The sequence below is a fragment of the Taurulus bubalis genome, assembly GCF_910589615.1.
Source record: "Taurulus bubalis genome assembly, chromosome: 11".
Lineage (NCBI taxonomy): Eukaryota > Metazoa > Chordata > Actinopteri > Perciformes > Cottidae > Taurulus > Taurulus bubalis.
The window spans coordinates 13,389,632-13,409,952 of NC_136599.1; the positions used below are offsets into that span (position 1 = coordinate 13,389,632).

At 41.2% G+C, this 20,321-nt stretch overlaps 5 protein-coding genes across 5 annotated transcripts in view; 2 read left to right on the plus strand and 3 right to left on the minus strand.

Annotated features, from left to right (window-relative positions):
- Nucleotides 1-3,769: 3,769 nt before the first annotated feature.
- pnpla1 (patatin-like phospholipase domain containing 1) lies at nucleotides 3,770-6,775 on the minus strand (the record flags this gene model as incomplete). The annotated part of the gene is made up of 9 exons (XM_079226360.1): nucleotides 3,770-4,167; nucleotides 4,290-4,412; nucleotides 4,515-4,632; nucleotides 4,905-5,150; nucleotides 5,434-5,494; nucleotides 5,792-6,004; nucleotides 6,089-6,154; nucleotides 6,254-6,486; nucleotides 6,568-6,775. The coding sequence occupies 9 exons, from the start codon at nucleotides 6,773-6,775 to the stop codon at nucleotides 4,107-4,109; spliced, it is 1,329 nt and encodes a 442-aa protein (XP_079082486.1). The 3' UTR covers nucleotides 3,770-4,106.
- Nucleotides 6,776-7,224: 449 nt separating this feature from the next.
- Nucleotides 7,225-12,269, minus strand: etv7 (ETS variant transcription factor 7). Its single transcript, XM_079226277.1, has 8 exons — nucleotides 12,125-12,269; nucleotides 11,742-11,889; nucleotides 11,455-11,619; nucleotides 11,191-11,367; nucleotides 9,161-9,304; nucleotides 8,605-8,747; nucleotides 8,359-8,459; nucleotides 7,225-8,261 (listed from the first exon to the last, which is right to left on the minus strand). The coding sequence occupies exons 1-8, from the start codon at nucleotides 12,155-12,157 to the stop codon at nucleotides 8,096-8,098; spliced, it is 1,077 nt and encodes a 358-aa protein (XP_079082403.1). The 5' UTR covers nucleotides 12,158-12,269; the 3' UTR covers nucleotides 7,225-8,095.
- A 1,319-nt stretch (nucleotides 12,270-13,588) lies between these two features.
- On the plus strand, nucleotides 13,589-14,984 carry LOC306744059 (demethylmenaquinone methyltransferase; the record flags this gene model as incomplete). The annotated part of the gene is given in 6 exon segments (XM_079226630.1): nucleotides 13,589-13,730; nucleotides 13,733-13,830; nucleotides 14,097-14,194; nucleotides 14,196-14,275; nucleotides 14,383-14,601; nucleotides 14,870-14,984. Coding segments are annotated over 5 exon segments (624 nt in total). The 3' UTR covers nucleotides 14,589-14,601; nucleotides 14,870-14,984.
- Nucleotides 14,882-18,226, plus strand: ube2t (ubiquitin-conjugating enzyme E2T (putative)). The gene is made up of 7 exons (XM_079226631.1): nucleotides 14,882-15,021; nucleotides 15,179-15,312; nucleotides 15,417-15,486; nucleotides 15,597-15,702; nucleotides 15,822-15,920; nucleotides 16,323-16,406; nucleotides 16,808-18,226. Exons 2-7 carry the CDS (start codon nucleotides 15,204-15,206, stop codon nucleotides 16,922-16,924), a joined length of 585 nt encoding a protein of 194 aa, XP_079082757.1. The 5' UTR covers nucleotides 14,882-15,021; nucleotides 15,179-15,203; the 3' UTR covers nucleotides 16,925-18,226.
- An 11-nt stretch (nucleotides 18,227-18,237) lies between these two features.
- Nucleotides 18,238-20,321, minus strand: part of lgr6 (leucine-rich repeat containing G protein-coupled receptor 6) — a gene marked incomplete at its 3' end in the record, with an annotated part of 35,741 nt that continues 33,657 nt past the window's right edge. Inside the window, exons 17-18 of the mRNA XM_079226629.1 lie at nucleotides 19,629-19,709; nucleotides 18,238-19,484 (exon numbers count right to left, since the gene is read on the minus strand). Of these exons, the coding sequence (XP_079082755.1) occupies nucleotides 18,238-19,484; nucleotides 19,629-19,709 (1,328 nt within the window). The remainder of the gene's footprint in view (nucleotides 19,485-19,628; nucleotides 19,710-20,321) is intronic.

Consider the following 20,321-nt stretch of genomic DNA (forward strand, 5'->3'; position numbering starts at 1 on the left):
CATGTTGATGTTGTGGATAAACACTCATTCACTAAATGTTCAGAAACGTTGTCTATGAACTTTACTTGACATAATAGATAGCGTGTGGTGTGAATCTAGTTCTACAGTGTTGGAAAATTATATACTATCCTGATTAATTAACCACTATTTTATGGTGCTGTGGTTTGAGCATGCAGATCTGCTTTTTCACAATTTTTATGATTACAAATCAGGTCACCAGAGTTAAAGTGTTTTAAGTATCAATACACTTTCTTCAAGCCCACTGTCCAATTTGTTCAAATATGCTTTACCTATTTTTTTCTGTCAGTGTTTATGGTTTATTGTCCTTGCTTTTCTTTTTTTGAACACTTATTCATGGAAATCTTCAGATTAAATTACATCAAATAAGAGACAAGGAGACATGACCCATTTCAGTATAATAGTGTTATTAAGGGCTTGTGTGATTATATGTACGGTACATCAACGGACCGAGTTGGCACAGTATCTGCGCGCGGATTGTGATGGGTCAGTCTGGACCAAAAAGTCCAGGGCCGAATTTTTGTCCCAGTCCAGGCCTGCCAGAGAGGGTTTGGCTGTGTGTCGCTCAATCTTCGTCTTGCTCGGTAGTGGCTGTGGACTTCCTTGACTTTGTTGGACGCCAATAGTTGAGCTAAGTCCCCTTTCCTACGAACTCTCCTCTCCTAGCTCCTATTCTTCTGTCTCAGGTTAATATGCATTACCCCTTCCTATTTCATCATCTGCTCATCCTCCTTCCTGGGGTTTCTTTGAATTTCTTTGGATCATTATGTGGTTTGAATACTAAATGATTTAATTTGTGAAACTAAATTTATGTTTTTCTTTTTGTCTTGTGTATTTTGTAGTAAAGATAAGTCGCAATCTGAGTTATTTCTTCAACTGGTTCATATCATTATTTTTTTAATTTTTAGGTGAATGATGAGATGGACTGTAAAGAGAGGAAAATAAATGGAAAGTGAAACTGTCAGAATTAAGACAAATGGAGAGCTGCCAGTCTGTTTCACAATGAGTATCTTCCTTAGTGCATCATCGAGACAGGGTGTTTTCATCTAATCAACTGGACTCTAAATTTGGAAGACGAAAGAACAGGAGGAAGAAAATGATTAGAAACAACCAAAAAAAACTGTCAATCTGTTGCTGTTTACTCAGAATCCTGGGTACTACTGAGGTCTGAGAACCACGGAGGACACGCACATACACACAAAGAACACAACCATTCATTAAAACATGCACAAGTTGTGCTCCCTAGTGAAACCTTGCAACATCTGTTTAGGTCTGCCTGTTGATTGAGTGGAAATAATTAATGTAAATGTATCTCGAACAGATCAGACAGATTACCTTTCTTCAAGACAGACAAACAAACTCAGAGTGATAGTTGGTCACATGCAAGTCTTAAACAAATTTCCTCGGGCTTTTATGTCTTTTCACAATTGTTTTCCGATGTTCACGCACACATCTGCAGCAGCTCTGTGAAGCTGTACTTTAAAGAGAAATACCAACTTGCTAACACACTTGCAATGACAACCGTTAACTTGCCGATGTTTAGCAGGTTTTATGTTTCCCATGTTCAACATCTTAGTTTAGCATGTTACCTTCTGCTAATTAGCTCTAAACACACAGTAGATCTGAGGCCAATGGGAATGGCATCATTTTTGCAGGTATTTCTATATGAAAGAATATATTTTTTGAATTACCAGCTGGTGGTGCGAGAGGGAAAGTTAGGGGATCACCAAAGTCAGAAAGATTGATTCTCAATGCTATGAATGTGTCCATTCCAAAAGTGGTTGACCAATTTAATTTAGAGAAATTCCTCTCAGGGAGACAATTGTGATACTAATATAAAAGGACGTTATTTCATGAGGAATTTAGTGAAACTTGCAGACATATGCTTTAACTGTAATGTTATTGTAAAGTTTGTGTGTGTGTGATCTGAAGAGAGGGGCCAGTGGACGGTGAGTGTTTATGTGGGGGTTGAGAATATGGGATTCAAGAGTTAAAAGGCTTCCCTTCAGCAGTCAGACGATAAACAAAACATACTGGCTTTGACAAATAACACACACACACACACACACACACACACACACACACACACACACACACACACACACACACACACACACACACACACACTGTGTCTAGGTCATGCACTCACACAACAGTAAACCACAAACATGCACAATCTGAGTTAATACCATAAGTAAGGGTTTATGTATGTCTCTAATACCTTAAATCTCTCTTAAGTGTAAACCAGTGGGCATACATACACAAACACAAAGACTTACATATGTGCACACATAGCATATCGAACAAGTGTACACATGAATTATATGCAGTAGTAGTAGTAGTAGTAGTAGTAGTATGTGTTGAGCAGATTTGTTTTACGTGATGGTGTATTTATTATGCGTGTGTTTTGAACACACAAAAAGAGCCAGACCAAGGGAGACAGAGACTTGTCTCTATGTCACGTCATCTCCATCGATCAGGAGCAGTGAGGCGATGTCACTCAGCATTAAGTCCCCCCTCTGCTCTCCCTCAAACAGAGCAACCCACACTTTTTTTATAACAGAATCAAAAACTATGACAACCAAATGTCAGTCTGCTCATGTGTCATCACATCGCCTAAATGCGCTCTGCTCACCCTGTCGCAAGGCGGATTAGTGAGATGTACTATTAGAGGTATCAGCGCCAGAGAAATACAGAGTGTGCTCTAATTTTAGCAATGTCATTAATTTCCTCAAATCAAATTTTTATGGCCTTTGATAGACCAGGAGGAAGGGAGAGGAGATTCATGTTTCTTTAATGAACAGAATATTTTTCTGCACATCCTGAATGTTTGAACCCCTACATGTTTCAGCCGCACAGACACCACACTGTGTCTCCTGTCTGTCTTTACAAAGCCAGCTGGTTTCCGGCTGACTGGCTGGATCAGTGGCTGGTGTAGGACAGCGGCAGATGTGTGTGTGTAATCCGTATGACCCATCCACACTCATTATATAAGAGGATCTATCTGCAGGTAACAGGCCATCTGTATTAAAAGAACATGGAGCACATATATCAAATAGTCTTCTCCGGCTCTGCGAAAACTTAACCGTGTGGGTGTTAAAAGTGGATTAGCTGATCATAGGTGAAGTGTATGAGGTGTAGTTTCATGTCCCCTCATATCTCAAAAGAATACTACAATACTACTAGAGTCACTTTTCTAAAAAGGAAATGAGGTCATTCAAGAGGTTGAATATCAAATCAATGAACAGAGGCAGGGAAGTAGCGAATTCTTCCGCTCAAGGGACAAGGAGAGAAAGACTGCAGTGTTCATGCTGCACATGAACTGTTTATCACCTCATCATGTGGAATTGAAATTAGGAACACTCTAGATGAGTGCCCTGGAGCTTAACTCATAACTTCATTTAAACTGAAAGTGTTTTTGTTTGGGATGTTCCACTAAAACTAGACAACTAATACATATGGAGAATTTTCCCCGGAAATCAGCGGATGAACTACTCACAAAGTTTCTTCCGTCAGCAGTGACGTTGTCTTTTGGTAACCAAAATCACTCTCGGTTGGTCATTAGATATGCCGATTGTCAATTTGATGTCTGTTCGATTAGCTAATGTAGTGCAACTATTCTACCACATATCCAATACAATGTTCAATTGTTTGAGCCGGGATGTTAAATCCACAAAAATGGGAGACCAGACAAGAAGAAAAGCAATATAAACAAGTTTATTTACAAAGTAACCCAAAAGAATAAAAACAAACGTGGAAAGACAGTATTTAGTCATGGAAGCATGTCAGCCACGAACGAGGTGTTGAGCATTGAAGCTGATTATGACCAGATCCAGTATGATAAAAAAAGAGCCAGCAAATAGGACACGTGGCCACCTAGTGGATTTCGTTGTACTCTTTAAACATGCACTCAAAAACGCTTAACTTGGCATAATGCATGTGATCATCGATACAAAGAATACAATGTTTACATTTCAGAAGAAAAGTAGCTCTCTCTACATATACTGTAATTATTTGTATCCTGTGATGGGGAACGACATCTTCTCATTGGGCAGAAGAAAGAACGTTACATTGAGAACAGTGTGCCTCTATGAAGCCTCATACTGTGTTGTAACCAGCCACTGCAACAGCAGGATGATGGGCATCACCCTAAAACGAGATGAATCCAGTCAAATCTAATCAAATCAAGTCTAATAAAATAAGTAAGGTGTAATTGAGGAAGCATCAGACATAATATTCAGTGTAATAATTTAACTAAGAATTAGTTTTACCGGTCTTGTATGTTCTTCTTCAGGGTACAGATACATGTGTTGAAAAGGAAGACTGTAAAATGTCTCAGGCCATGCCAAGCCCAGAACCCCGAGTCCGGCACCTGCCGGAAGAACGACTCCAGTCTGGGGGAGACAAGAAAAGACTGAAAATACTGCACATGACAGGCTAAACAAGATATTGTATATTTATGTGTACTACTGTGTGTATATTACAGTATGTATTACCTGTGCTTTATTTGGAATAGTGCGTAAAACGCCAGCATGAGAGGTATGAGCAGGTGGGACAAGATTCTTGCAGGGAGTCCAAACATGCTCAGATAGGTCACCATGTTGCCCAGTAGAACTGAAACACAGATGTTCACAAAGGCTTAGTGTAACAATCTGAATGTTTTACTTATGCCTTAAATCTGAAATGAACTAGACAATGAACTAGTGGCAACGTATTGCTTTAGTGGATCGCTAAATCTATATTTACATACATATTCGGAGAAACTGCGGACCCATTCTAATTTGAATTATTTATTTATTTTTACATCTGAACAAGAAATCACAGCAGGCTGTAATACGCTGTCTGTTGTGTGTATGTGTTTGTGCAGGTGTGTGTGTTAGACTTACCATTTTTTACACTGTCAAACTGGAGAAGAGGTTCTTTATCAATTGGTAGAGTTCTGTACAACTCCTCCTCAGCAGAGGTGTCTCTCTGCATATATCTATTGGTGATAAAGGTTGTCAGTGCACCAGCATCCTTTTCCACATTCATCTCCTTATCTTCCTCTCTGGCAGTATCCAGATGCATCCTTGTTTGGTTACAGTTAAGGGGCATTTGAGACTCTTTGTGGATCTTTAAATATGAGCCAACATCTGCAAACAAGGGAAAGACGTGAAGAGGACAAAAGAAAGTTAGTCAGATACAGTTTGCATGTAATAAAACTACACAGTAGCTACAACTAGAGTAGTCTATAAAGGAGATGAGGTCTGCAGGGAACCAGGTGGTTATAGTTGGCTCAAGATATGCATAATTATGTTCTGAATATGGCCTATAAACAAACGTATAATGCTGTAGACAGGCTTATTATCCAAGTGGGCATTCTAACAGTGGGCTATCTTTCGCCCAATTACGCAGGGTTTTGTCATGTCGACTCACCGTTGCACTGAAGGAAATGAAAAGCATCCTTGTAGCCGCTGTGGTAGGCTTGTTCAAGAGTCTAAAGGTCACAAATACAAGTGTTATTGTTAAAATTATCCTTCACAGAGTTATTGTAAGACATGTGTTCTTAATTCCCAAGGATTTATCAACATATGTGCCGGAAAGGGTCATCCCTCTAATGATCTGCAGATAAAGAATTCACTGAAACATTTAGGTTGACAGATATATTACGGAGCACAACAAAACATGAGAGTGAATATCTAATTTAATTTCCTGAATAGTGTTCAACTGAGTCCAAATTGTTGAAAACACAAACTCTGTTGTCATTTTGAAACACGTCGAGGAGTGTTCTTACCTCTAAGGCCATGGGGTAGAGAGCATTAAAGATCCTGACGCCGTTCGCCATGTTACACTTCAAGCTGCTGCCACTCACCACCATGTCCCACATGCATGGTGTGTCGGCGGGACATATGTCTATCTCTCCAGAGAATGGAGACACCGTCAACGTTTGACTGTAGGGTACAGGCGCCACAGGCTGCATGCTGCTGAAACCCCCGTCCACGTAATACTGTGAGATAAGATCACATGCATTATGGTACAGATCAGACCAAAGGCTCAAAGTGAGTTCGTAAAAAGGCTCTCAAAAACTCACTTCTCCTTTGAAGTTTGGAGGCAGCATACCACAGTACCCAGGCACAAAGCAGCTGCATAGTAAAGCCTAAGGAAAACATGGGAAAATAAATGGAAATTATTCTTTAATTGTTTTGCTTCTAGCCTGCTAAGGTTTTAGGGTGTGAATTTGCAGTGTGAAACTTGCCTGCAATACATCCTCTTTGGAATGGAACTCAGACATCACAATATGCTTGCAATCATGCAGACGTGTCATGGACACCGAAAGACGCCCGTTGGCCAGTTTGTGTGCATCAGAAGGAAGATGTTTGTGTAAGATACGCTCTAACCAGTGGAACACATTGATTGAGGGGTTAAACGGTCCAAGTCTAAAAGCCTTCATCTGTTTGGCAAAATACAGCATCTCGTCCCGAATGCCAACTGTAAAATAGAAGACGTTGAGTCAGAAACTGTGATTACATTCCACAGAAGAAGACACAGAAGAAAGATAGAGTGACTTACTCAAGCTCATTTCACAGACGACGGCAGCTGCTACCAGGGACCCTGCAGATGCACCCAGGACACAAGGTGCTGTGCGCAGTAACCCCGGTGCATAAGTTAGCAAGCACTGGGCAACCCCTAACTGGTAGGTGGCCATGAATCCAGATCCAGAAAAGGAGATGGAAGGAGGAACGTTACGATAATGACAACTGGAAATTCCTGGCGCCATTTTCTAAAGGATTTTAATGATCAAGTTCTACGTTTTAAGTCGTAGCCAGTAAAAAACATTAAGTCTGTGGCAAAAAAACCCTTTACTTCTTGAAAGCAGACTGAGTTAAAACAGGCTGGGATGAGTTATCCAACGGGAAGTGGCTGACGGGCTCATAATCAGTGGTTTTAAACCAATCTCAATTAGACATACTATATTGGTCATGCCCATGTGATAGATACAACATACGGCGCTCTTGTGACTTTTTGTCTAAAAAAAGCTAAGATGTTGGCTGGTTTCTTTGGATACCAATTAATAAACATATTTGACAAGACCCCTTCTTTTATTATTTTAGCACAGAGAGAAAGGAAAACATAATGTTTTACATCAATGGGTTTTCAAAAGGACAACTGAAGAAGAACTCACTTAAATCACTAAAACACTTCATAAAGGTTTTAAAATAAGCTCGTTTGACTACAACACTGGCAACAAATTCACTCAGAAAGGATGTCTTATAACACACTGACTGAAAAAAAAAAAAAAAAAAAAAACACTAACAACAAGGAGCATCACATTAATGAAACACTTTTATCTTTGGAGTTGTTTTTACAGAAATTAGATGTTGTGTTTAACAGAAAGGGAATAACACCGTTTCACTTTATTGAAACACATCATACACATAATGTAATTATAGACAGATCTATCGTTTTCTAGATGTCTAGATATTATAAATCATGCAGATACTTCATACATTCACACAGTCAACGATTTATTGCCAGCAGTGTCGGTTTAAACTGGGCTGTTTTTAGTCTGGATTATGACTTCACCTTCGTATTCATGTAATATTTAACGATTCGTGAGTCGAACTTTGATTGGTCATTAAGCACTGCTTTTATATGTTTTGATCTCTTATCTCAAACCTGCTTCAGAGCAGGTTCTGTCATTAAACCCACAACACAATACATTTGAATGCGAAAAATCACTCGACCCTGTCCCATCCTATTTACTGTCACAACAATCTGCAAGACTTATATACTATATGAAAACAAGTGCATTTTGTACCTATGTTGAGCAACCCTGGAGATGGAAGTTATTAAGTTAATTTGGCTGTTTGAATATTGAATACTTTCAGAAGTTCCCTTCTCCCTTAGTGTCATTTCTGATAACATTAATAGCAAAATGAAAAGCAAGATTAATGTGCAATTATTCCTAAAGGAAATGCACAATAATGCCTTTTGTTAAACCTGTACATGAATGGGTAATTTTCTCCATTATATTTCGTGATAATTGTGTTGTTGTGTTCTACATGTGTTTAGGACATTTAATAGATCATTTTGTTTTCTATGGTGGATGCGGTGGGGAAGCATGATCAGGAGAAACCTCAAAATGGTTCTCACAGAACTCATGTGTAGGATTGCTGTCTGAAAAGTTCCTGTCCTGAGGTGGAGTATGTTCTTGGCACTCTGCAGCCTGTGACTTCTTGGTGTCCTGTGGGAGTTTCAAAAATCTGAGGGAAGGCAGAGAAGAGGCAATAACAAAAAATGAATGTGCTATTCAGAGGAAAAGCCAGAGGGAGAATGACACAAGGACAAAAGGGCAGAGACCTGAAGAGGAGTTTTTGTCCTCGCTCCTTTTTGATGATGTTGAGTTTGTAGTAGTGTCGCAAAGCCCGAGACATTTTCTCATAAGTCATATTATCTCGGTTCTGTGAAAAAAAAGATCACGCGCCATCAAAGGCCTGGGTTACAACATTTACTCTGCTACCGTGTCCTGTAGCTGCTGCTGTTTTGTCTCTCCGCCTCTGCGTTCATGTTCCCTGTGAGATATACCAGACAGGCCTGGGTGCTCACCTTGTGGTTTCCCCAGAGACGTGCCAGTCCGTTGGGGTCGACTACCCTGAACACCAGGTTGTCCCGGTCTTCCCATCGGATGTATTCTTGGTAACGGTCATCACACAGAAGCTGATACACATAGTCCCACAGCAGTCTACACTCTGGCCATGATTACAACAGCAATAAGACATATGTTGCAAAAACTAGTATTACAATCAGCAATTGTTGGTATTTAAAGTTCTATTAAGGATTAACTTAAAATACAATGATGTGTTCATATAGCATGCATGTATCCATAAGCGTGTCACTCTTAAAGCGCTTGATTGGTGCAGCAACATATTGGACTTAACCCATATGGTTTGCAAGGAAGAGCATCTCATTTGCTCTGAGAATAGAGTATCAGACTTGTGTCTAAGAGTGTTTATGCCACCTAGTGGTCAAACTTGCTTTTACAGTTTAAAAAATGAGTTGCAACTTATAACATAGCTGTGCACCTCCTCTCGAACAAAATACAGATGTTTATGTGTATTTTCCGGATGAATACTGTAGTACAACTGAAAATAAGTTAAGTTACCTGGGATGCGGCCATTGGCTTTGTGCATTGAGCTCCTTGGCTTCTCTCGACTGGACAGGTTGAGCGGCTCCTGGATTACACTCTCTGTTTGGGGAAGCCATTGAACTTGGTTGTGAGGCAATGGAGAGACAGCTGTTGATCCATCTAATAAAGAGAGAAGGACAGATACAGAGAAACAAAGAGAGAGGGACAAAAAGTCAGACATCACAGCAAATAATTACAGCTGCAGGACGCTGTGTTTCTAATATTGTGTTTGTGATACCCACTAGAATGTGTGAGTGCAGTAGGGTAAGAGCAAAAGATCAAGGGGCGATCTCTGAGAGGTGACATGAGCTAATGAGTCACAGCGGTTACAACAACTGCAATTGTCAAAGCGAGGGAAACTGTGAAATAGTAACGTGAGGAACTGTGACAAAGAGCAAAACTGAAAGCAAAAGTGGGTTTACAAGAGCTCAAACATTTTACAGTGGGTTTACCAAAGGCAATGCACACATTTCACTCCATACAGTATGGAGCACGAAGTCATTGTTTTGGACTCCTACTTCTTACAATGGAAAGCACCTTTTTTTAATGGCAAACTTGTGTGCATTTGTATTCTTCTACTGAGGGCTAAAATGTCCGAACCAGAAGTGTCTAGTAACAAAGGAAATTTACTCAGAACCTGTACTCATGCACAGCTTTGAGGTGCTAGTGCTTTAGATTTTCATTTTGTGCAAATTTGGTGCTTTTTGGTCCCCATCATTTATCTGATGTGTGCAGCTGCAAACAAACGTTTTACATGCAAAACAAAGCACATAATATGTGACGCATTGCAGTCAGTTAACCTACCTTCTGTAACAGCGTACAGTGTGGTGAGATTTCTCAACATCTGGACCATTAACAACATTAAAATGCTGCTGAAAGCAATTTAGCACCCTGAAATTGTCTGTTTCACAATTAAGAAGGGTTAGTGTTAGGGCATTCATTGTACTGTTATATCATTTTTTTAAACGCAGGGCTGTTACATAGTTTTGGCATAATGAAGAATCCACTTTTAAGCTTGTCAAATGGATTTAGGGTGAGCATGCATTTGTCAGGGTTTCTAATTTTGGAATAAGAAGCAAGTACAAGGAAATATTTAGAGAGTATGAACTCCTGCATGATGTGTTTGCACTTGCTGATCGGGAAGTAGGCCAATCACACCCACAATCTAACCAGGAGAAACAAGTTTGATTTGATACACACACACACACACACACACACACCCACACCATTAACTCAAATCAGCTTGGTCTGTGTATGAATAGTATATGTGTGTTCTTTGCATTCTGCATACAGTAGGCTACATAACAGTCTGACCTCAATGTCAATAGTTTGTTGTCCAGATATTTTATATCATATATCATATATTATATAATAACTATTTTCAATATAAATATATGGTGGAGTAATATCTACCTGAGCAGGGCCTGAAGTTGCTCTGCTTCTGTGTAATGTCATGTAATCCCGAGCATCTCTTTGCTTTGTTTACGTAGCCGAGCCGGCCTCGCGTAAAAGTTTATGTATGTGAGTCTTTCTGTTGTGCCCTATTGTCTAGCAGAAATCTAGATTTTTCTGCCAACAAGTTATGTATGACAAAGATAGGCCTACTCAATTTAAATAAATTGATGGGTTGAAACGTTTTCTACTAAATACTGCTAAAAACGCTGTCCTGAGCCACGGCGTCGTTGCGGAAGCGTAAAACCCAGCCTCCAAAATCCCCTCAGGTAAACACTGTTAGCTCTGTCAGCACTGTTGCAGTTGTTTGCACTGTAAGTGCTGCTAGCTATGTTTGCTGCTAGTTGCTGGCTCAGCCGTCACCATGTTAAGAGCTGTGTGTAGTCAATAGATTTGCTTTGAAATTTGTATTATATTTATTTGGCTTGATATTTTTGTTTTGTATGTCTGTATCTGTATCCTCCAGCTATTTCTTCCCTGCGATATGTTTGACTATATTTAGAGTTATTGAGAACTGATCATGTCGGCTATATGTTTAAAAATGAAGTGCTGACCTTGGACATCAGTGACTGTGGGAGGCGGAGGCTCTTGGGCACTCTGAGCGGGTCTCTGGCAGCTGTATTGGTTTTGGATGGGTCCAGTTTCAAGGAAGGGAGACGAATTTGGAGGATCACGGACAACACTCCTCCTTTGCTGTTTTACACACTGAAGGATCTCATACAGAACATCGCCTGTAGTAAAGAAGGGAGTGCATTATGAAAACACAGCCTTAAAACCATTCAGCACACTCTGCCGAAGCATGCACACAAATTGTTCACCTGAGCTGGGGCATCGGCGTCTGAAGTCTTCCTTGGTGAGCAGGCACAGAGCTCGCCCGTTCATCTCAAAGCGTCCCTTTTCAGGCCGGCGCAGTGAATACTCCTTCTGAGCCCAGTGGAGCCAGTGGCCAACATCCTCCTTGTTCCACAGAGATGGGTTTATTCCTTGAAAACAGATGCACAAAATTAAAAGTTACAGGAGGCCTTTGTGATTTAGTACTTTGCTACTTTGCTGCATGCTATTGATGGAGTGGTATATATCTTCCAGGTAAGAGAGGGTGACTCACGCAGTTGTCCAGGTAGATGCCACAGGTCTTCTTGTGTGGGAGGTCTGATCAAGGGAAGCTGGTTAGGGGGGGAATGATGCACACTGAGAGGAATGGTAACTTGCCTTCCATGCATTATGGATGGAGGACTGTTGTTTCTGTATTCTTGCTGAAAAACATCCACACGCCTGCCAATAAGTATACTTATACACCACTTCATTATTGACAGAGAAACAACAATGAACAGTGATTTTGATACTTTTTACATAAAGTTACATTTTCAGTAGCATTAGCAGCTGGCCATATAATACAATTGTAAGCTGTCAAGAAATCTCCCAAAGTTGTTTGAGTTAGGTTTTTTTTGACAACACACTGTTAAACGGTTTGCTCAACTGTGACCTTACCTTGATTAAACGTGACGGAGATATGTTCTCCATGGAAATGCCCTTCGATCTGTTCGACTACACTGTACGAAACAATTGGAAGATTTCCTTAAAAGCAGACCTATAACTTGTCCAATAAATGAAATGCACTCCATATTAAACCTCCCCAAACTCCATATTACAAGAAGAAAGTAACTTGGCAATAATTAAAACTCGACTATTTTCACATTCGATCCTTCCGGGAAGTGAAAACGAAAGAAACATAATCCTTGCAGGGGGTGTGTGCAAAATAGGCTGATTGAAGGAAGTATTGGCGGAGGACATTTCCAACAACATTAGACTGCACTTCATAAGAGTGCGATCCAGCAGCATATGTACAGGCGCGTTGCATACATTGCATCTTATATAAATGAAAATGAGGAAAAAATAGCTTTCGGGTTTTGAATATCTGGATTTAAAATGATTGTATTGGGAGTGAATAAAGCACAGCGTGAGTGTGGATAAGTTAACGGCAAACTACAGAATAGAGCAGCGCGTGCGCTAATAAAGTTGAACTAGTTGTCGGAGCTCCGCCTCCTCTTATAGATATACAGGAAGAAGACCACAACAACGACTGAGTTTATTATAGTCAGGAGGAGCACGCTGTTGAGCGACTAACTAGGTAAGCGGTAGAAGAAGTATTCAAAACCACCATTTAATAAAAGTTATATAAGCAACATCTACATGTAAGTACCATGCATACAATGGAAGTTCCTTGAAGTAATCTAAGTATTACGTGTAGTAAAGCGTTTTTGTTGTTTTTTCATTATCTCTGCCTAGCATAAGCCTAGGGAGAGGTATTGTGTTCAGTCATATGGGACTGAGTGAGAGTGCACCTCTGTGTTTGTCCACAGCTAATTTTCTATTCCGCTGCACCAAACTGCATAATCATTTGGGTCGTGGATGCATGCTCAAGGACCTCTCCTGGTTGCTGTGACTCACACTTTCTCAAAACATCTTTATTGCCTTTTCTATACCCCCATTGATGCCTGCTTACTCCTCACTCGCTAATACCGGCCCCCTAATAGAACTACCAGTATTCACACTGCTGCCAAGCGGGGAAACAACTTGGTGAATTTACCTTTTTGATTTGGCACGATTGTATGAAGTCAATTATAAGACGACTTCCAGCACAATCCTTGCATAACGTTACATTGCTGCTTGTTTTTGAGTTGTGGATGAATTGTGATTGACATCGCTCTCAACATGGCAATGGCTGAAGGTGCTAACAGCACTAACAGTGCAAGCAACGGCAGCAGTGATGCTAATATTTGAATGCATTTTGACCATTATGATCCCTACTTTAAAAGAAAACCAGTGCTTAATAAACACGGTTTGTAAAATATGAGGTCACTGGCTTTGCAAGTTACAATGCTTTGTGGTTTTTAATCTCTGAAATAGTTTTGGAATCACCTGTATACAACTTTTAAATATATTTCTCCAGTGATGTGGGCTGAACAAATTGGGAAACAGTTGGGCCACCCGACACGTACAGTGGCAGGGTGGCTGGTCAGTAGGTATCTTCAAGTGTTCAACCACATTCTTGAAGAGAGTGCTGTGCAGCTGTGTGAGATCCAACCTGGGGACACAGTCACGGGCCTGGTCTGGGTCTGCAGTCAGCGGCCAAACTGCTCATAGAGCCCACAGGCCGGCTTAAAAGGGTGGATTACTCGGCATACATGCATCAGGTGAAGTATAAATAGTGACAAGAGCGGAATAAAGTATTTCAATTAGAGTTTCTTTATCACATGCATGTCTTGAAGATTGTTACAAACATATCATATTCTATCATGCCTAGCCACACAAACTGTAAGTCTCTCTGTAAGGAACACAACAGACAAAAGCTGGTAGAACTTCAGCTGGGCTGCGATAGTCTGGGACTGCCTATTTTTAGCGGGGCAGATATTACTCACTTTTGGAAGAGTAGACTATTTCTCTCTTTCTGTTCTTACAGATGGCAAGTGAGCGATTGAAGGAACTTGTGGTTAGTGGGAAAGTGACTCTACACCACTGTGATGTAGCAGCAATGCCTCTGGCAGACAACCTTGTGGATAGTCTTTCATTGTAACTGCTACTACTTCTGGCCTGATCTCAGGAAGGGAGCCACAGAGATTCACCGTGTAATGAAACCAGGTAGGACATGATGTTGTCAGTAAGACCAACAAATGTGCAACTTCGAACCACATTTATGCTGTTCTGGGCCACCGTCATTCTTTTTTCTTTCTCCTGAACCCACCCAGGCGGCGTGATGGTGGCCGTGCTGAGGCTGTCAAGTGTTGCTGCTATCGCAAAAAAGCAAGCGTTTCCAGGGGAGAACTGGCGCCCAGAGGCCTACATGACAGCTCTGAGAGACATCGGCTTCACTGATGTCAGAATGGAAGACAGACGGCAAAAGGAGGACGCTGGGCTTGAAACGAAGGGAAGAAAAAAATCAGCAACCGTCTGAGAATAGGCTTAAGGTCTGAACCATACATTATATTAAATATGCAAGCACCCAAGCGGAACATGTACAAACCTTAGCAAACCAGAAACATTCAAACATGTACATAATTGTAGAAAAATGAAACCAATATCAATATAAATCACCTTCTTCAAGCAATAAGGAGGGAAAACACCCTGACATTTAATGTTCATGTCTCTTTTGGAAAAAACAGCAGGCAAGACTTATTGTGACATCATCAAATCATTATTTATTTCCCCTGCATGGTCCCGACTCACGCACTCAAGTCCTGCAGGTGGCGCTAATGCAACGCGAACCACCAATAAACGTCTGAGAAGACGAAGAAGAAACAGAGGAGGGAAAACCAAAACAGACTGGACTCTGGAGCTATAATAACAGCGCCTGTTCAGTGGACGGAAGTTGCTGAAACCGGATAAAAGTAAGTAATTGTGATTTAATATCGAGTAAACAACAGCTTACGGCGTCACATTGATTGAATGTCAGCTGGTTAAAGCGTCAAATTTGAGCTCAAAGCAACGAGCTACGCTGTCTGGTCAAAACGAATAGGTTACGTTTCATGTTCGTGTTGCGTTCAGGCTCTTCCCGGTTCAATCCTTCAGAATGCAGAAGGCTTCCCGTTTGAAGCGGGAGCTTCAGATGCTGAGCACCGAGCCCCCTCCGGGGATCACGTGCTGGCAGACCGAGGAGCGGATAGATGACCTCCGGGCACGTACGTGTTCTCGCGATGTGTTGTCAACAATTCACCACGTTTATGACGAGCTCAATACGTCTTCTGGCGACCTGATCGTGTCTTATTTATTGTTTTACGTACAGAGATAGTGGGCGGAACCGGGACTCCATATGAAGGTGGACTCTTCTCCTTGGAGATTAATGTCCCAGATAGGTACGTTTTCTCAAAGTTTATTAAGCATTTGTGTGTTCCCTCTCCCCATGTTCACGTTATACACACCATTGCTGCAATCTAGTAAGACTTACCTGTTTTCCCTCTTGCAGGTACCCGTTTGAACCTCCCAAAATGCGATTCTTGACCCCCATCTACCACCCAAACATCGACAATTCAGGACGTATCTGCCATGATGCCCTCAAACTCCCACCAAAGGTTGGATTTATCAACAACAAAAAAACACACACAAGCCTTGTTTGAATTCACATTACGTCATCTGGTTTTGTTTGTCTGCGGTCTGATTGTATTATTCTTTTTGGATTACTATTATTAAGGGTGCCTGGAAGCCATCCTTAAACATCTCCACAGTCCTCACCTCCATTCAGCTCCTCATGACTGAGCCCAATCCAGATGACCCTCTCATGGCTGATATAGTGAGTCACACAATCATGCACACACAGCTGGAGTCTGCTGGAGTAACAACATTTTGAAACTCAAGTGGTTTTATTTGTTTTTTGTGTGAATATTCTAATACAAATGTATATGTGAAAGTAGAGCTTTGGCAAAACATTTTTTTTGTTGACTTTAGAAGGACCGAGCACTAAATACCACGATGCTTTAAACTTCCACCTAAAAAATAATGTAGTACTTTTTCCAGCATGCATTTTTATTATTGTTAAATGCCAAAATTATTTTTTTAGATTTCAGTCTGAAACACCTTTACTTCTTGTCACAAACATTTGCTGAGGAGAGCATTTCAATTGTGATACTGTGATTTATTGCGTATCTCCGCTGTATGCACATTTAAAGAGACACTCACATTTTTTTTAATGCAGTCATCAGAGTTTAAATACAACAAACAGCTGTTTACGGAGAAAGCCAGGAAGTGGACACAAGAACATGCTATTCAGAAGAATATGGTAAGTCTTTCTGATTTATGGGTGAAGCAGGTGTATTGCATTTACTGTTGTACATGATTGAAATGAGTTTAATTATTATTACATTATGTATTGACTTTGAGTAGGTTCCATTGTTCTTCGTCGGTGACATGTTTATTGTCACTTGCTCCACAGCACTGTAGTAACGTCTGTCATGATATTGGTTCTATGTTGTGTTATGTGTTGCCCACAAGGTGGTGCTGTTGTCCCTCAATAGAATGCTGTCTACTAACTTAATATTGACTACCAACATATTGATGCAGACTGTTTAATTTATATTCAAATGTGATCTCCACATTTCCCAGTTTTCAATTTTGGGATGTATCATATGTTATCAATGTGACGTCATTGTCTGAAATAGTTTGTTATCGTCTTTTGTTCAGGGAATCGTAGAGGGCGACAAAGAGAATACTCCAGATCAGAGAGCTTCATCCCGCAAGAGAGAAGCTTTGGAGGTGTACCAGGAGGCAGTGGAGCCACCAAAGAAATCTTGTGTGTAGTTTCCGTCTCATTTGTCAGAGCCACAGATCTCTCTTTTCCAGTAAACATTCATTATACACCTAATTGTACATTTTTGAATTTAATCTAGTGTCAATACCTACTTATTGTCACTATATATGTATTGCTACTAATCCAGAAATAGCTACGTATTTATATGTATACATTTGTATGTTGTTGTGATGATTAAAGTTTATTCAAACACTAATTGATAGAACTAATTGAATGTATTACAGACTTCTTGTGTTGTGAGCAGGTGTTTCACAGTAATGGCATAAGCGGAGTGGTTGATGGTATATACAGTATGAAGATAATAATTTTATTCAAACATATGCATACCAGTTGTATTTACATCCTAAATAACACGTTTTTTTTTTTTTTACAAACTAAGGATTTATTCCTTAATATATAAAATGATATATTTGCTGTTTGTCATATAAAAAGGGAGACAAACATAAATCTGTAGTGAGTCAATACCATGCTAGTTCAGAGGTAGTTACTTTGTATGTACATATTGCTAGCCTACTCTAATGTCTGTAGAAAGATAGCGACATCCCTTTAAGTCTGTATAACAGCTTGCCTCATATTGGGCAGATTTACATATTTGAGAAAGAATCATGGAAACCGTATGAATCTTTTGCATTTTGCTGCCACAAAAAATACATTTTCATAACGACTATTACACAGTTACAAAGGAATATCTGACTTTAACATTTCTGTGAATGAAAAATGGTAGCTTACTCTGGTAAAAACAAAAGTACTGGTGTGTCTGATAATGACTCTCTTTCTTTGAAACAGACCTTAGCAATAGCATAGAACTTATATTTAAAAAAATAAAAAGATTACTCCACTTAAAATATAACCAAACAATCTGTAACCTCTAAGCTGCATGTCTCATGATCACATTTCAGAAAACAACATTTACACTTATATTTCTACTGGTTCTACCTTAATTCCCCCTGGCTTAACCATTGATTTGTCTCATGCGTAGATTTTCCATGTAGTTAACAGCTTTTGTTTGAGCTTTCTTTTTGTCATGCAAGTCCATGACTCAAGCAGTCCACTGGGTAGTGTCTGAAGTGTCCTTTATTTTAACAGACATGCTGTGGGTGTTTCCTTTTAATAGTCTTTACTTTGAAGGGAACTTTTAGTTGCACTCTCCATTTTCAGAGGCACTTTGTTGTGTTCTCATAGACGTCTCTAGAGTACTCTACAGTCTCTGTGTGGACACATTCTGAGGTTCTTGAGTATTGATAACCCAGAGAGGGTATTGCTGTTCAATGGTGGTCCTTTAGTGTCCAGCTAGATTGGAGGCTCATGGCTGAGAGGTGAGAGAGGGACTCATGGATGAGTGATACAGGGGGCAAGTGTTATGAATCACATCTTGATCTAAACCATTGAGGCATTCCTCGTCGTTTAGGCTCCCTCCTGTCACCCTGTCTCTATCTCTGGCTGTGGGAATCTGGCAGGGGATGAGAGGAACAGAGGAAGTAGAGGAGCAGTGGGAAAACCTGATTAAATCCCGTTGGGTTTGGAGAGAGGACCCCCCACTGTAAAGGGCGTCGGCATCAGCAAGTGACACCTGTGTCGACGAATCGGAGCAGGAGCTTTTCTCTGTCTCCACAGAAACCAGCGAGTCCAGTGTGCGATCCCGGCGTAGCTGTGGACGTGCTTTTGGGTGAGGCCAGAAGAAGAACTGGGTGTGGTCTCGTGTGAAAAGTAGGAAGAGGAGGGGATTGAGGCAGGCAGGTAGGGGCTGGAGAAGCAGGAGAACTGATTTTAGCACTTCTTCACCCAGAGATAGGAGACCCAGCAGGGAGCAGAGGGAGAGAAAAGCTACTGGTACATATAGGAGGCCATTAGTAAATATTAGCCAGGCAACATGTTTAATCATAGCACAGTCCCACAAGCCCTCACACTCTCCCCTAAGTAACTCCCAGTAAAGGCGAATGTATGAACCTGTGACTATAAGCAAACACAGGGTGTTCATCATAATAAGCGCCAAGGGAAAGCCAAGGGAGGATGGTAGTCGAGAGGATGGAGGCGGCAGTGGGGAGGGAAGGCAGAAAGGGGAGGACCCGTACTCCCCAACCCCTACTAGTGGGAGAGAAGCAAGAGTGAGAGAGAGAGTTAGGCAGAAAAGTGCACATGTGCGCACACTCCCAAGGGATGGGGACTTCCCATAGGCACGGGCACATGTCACGCTCACTCCACACTGCACAGCTGCCAGAGTCAGCAGCAACACACTCGCTTGAGACGCAAACACCCAGACCCATCCCGTTGCTTGGCAGCCAGGACCCCCCTCCCAGCGGGCACCGTGGTGACCAAACTCTCCCAAGGTTAGAGCATCCACAAGAGCCAGGGTGCATGTACACACACCCGTCAGCAGGTTGGAAGCACCCATGCAGGCCACAGTGAAGCGGAGCGGCGACAGGTAGCCGGGCGAGCCGAAGAGGGAGAGCAGCAGGAGGGAGTTCCCCAGAAGAGACACCAAGGAGATGGACCACAAGCCCACGCGAACCAGCCAGCTGCCCAACAGGGAGTCACAGGGGCGGAAAGGACCTGCAACACACAAATCATCAACTGCAGATGAACAAACTGTAAATGGGGAATTCATCTATCAATTTCATTACACTGTAGTGACAAAGCAATCTGCAAGCCAATTGATAACAGGCTGACCATCACTGAAGGCGTCATTTCAGTTACCTGGAGTGGGTGTGCACTGGACACTGGTTTGTAGTTTGGATTCCTCTATTTCTAGTTGGAACTCCTCCAGGTCAGGGTCATCTGGAATAAAGCATTGTCCGGCTTAGTTTGTGTCAGGTTTTATGACTATTTATGACGTATTCTGCATATGGACGTAGACACAGCACACAGTTAGTTAGTTAGTGTGTGGCACGGGCTTCACAGGGTTGGTGCACTAAAGGAGGTGATTTAACATTCTTTTGCAATGAAATAAACAAGAATAGTTGTCAAAGATAATGAGCACTTGCATGACATTTGATCATCATGTTTTTCTAACAACTTTAGGCGAATACATTTTAATCGCTGATACGTCATGGTTTAATCATCTTTGTTATTGTATCTTTTGATACACCGCACACTTGTTTATTTGTGGTCTTAATGGTGTAGGTATAATGGTTGTGATTTCAGCTTAATTTTGGTTTATTCGTGTTTATACTCCTCAAGTGTAAGTGTGTGTCAGCTGCCATTTAGCTGTGGTTTCAGCGAGGCACTGACATGTTTCAAGTGGGCTTGTGTCAATAGTTTGGCAATGAGCGCACACATATGGGCTCAGATTCCTGTCTTCAACTTTACCCCATCTGTCCCGGGTGTGTGCAAAGTGTGGTATACGGCGTATGTGCTCACACAGACATTGCAAGGAAGGGAGTGCTTTCT

Bases quoted from the DNA above. Each gene is read 5' to 3' on its own strand.
- etv7 (XM_079226277.1), bottom strand. From the start codon at position 12,157: ATGGAGAACATATCTCCGTCACGTTTAATCAAG. The intron at 11,620-11,741 runs GTGAGTCACCCT...TCTGTTTTCAAG, and splicing joins GCATCTACCTGGACAACTGC to GAATAAACCCATCTCTGTGG. The intron at 9,305-11,190 runs GTCAGCACTTCA...TCTCTTTATTAG, and splicing joins CACAGTCACTGATGTCCAAG to ATGGATCAACAGCTGTCTCT.
- ube2t (XM_079226631.1), top strand. From the start codon at position 15,204: ATGCAGAAGGCTTCCCGTTTGAAGCGGGAGCTTCAGATGCTGAGCACC. The intron at 15,487-15,596 runs GTACGTTTTCTC...TCCCTCTTGCAG, and splicing joins GAGATTAATGTCCCAGATAG to GTACCCGTTTGAACCTCCCA. The intron at 16,407-16,807 runs GTAAGTCTTTCT...TCTTTTGTTCAG, and splicing joins ATGCTATTCAGAAGAATATG to GGAATCGTAGAGGGCGACAA.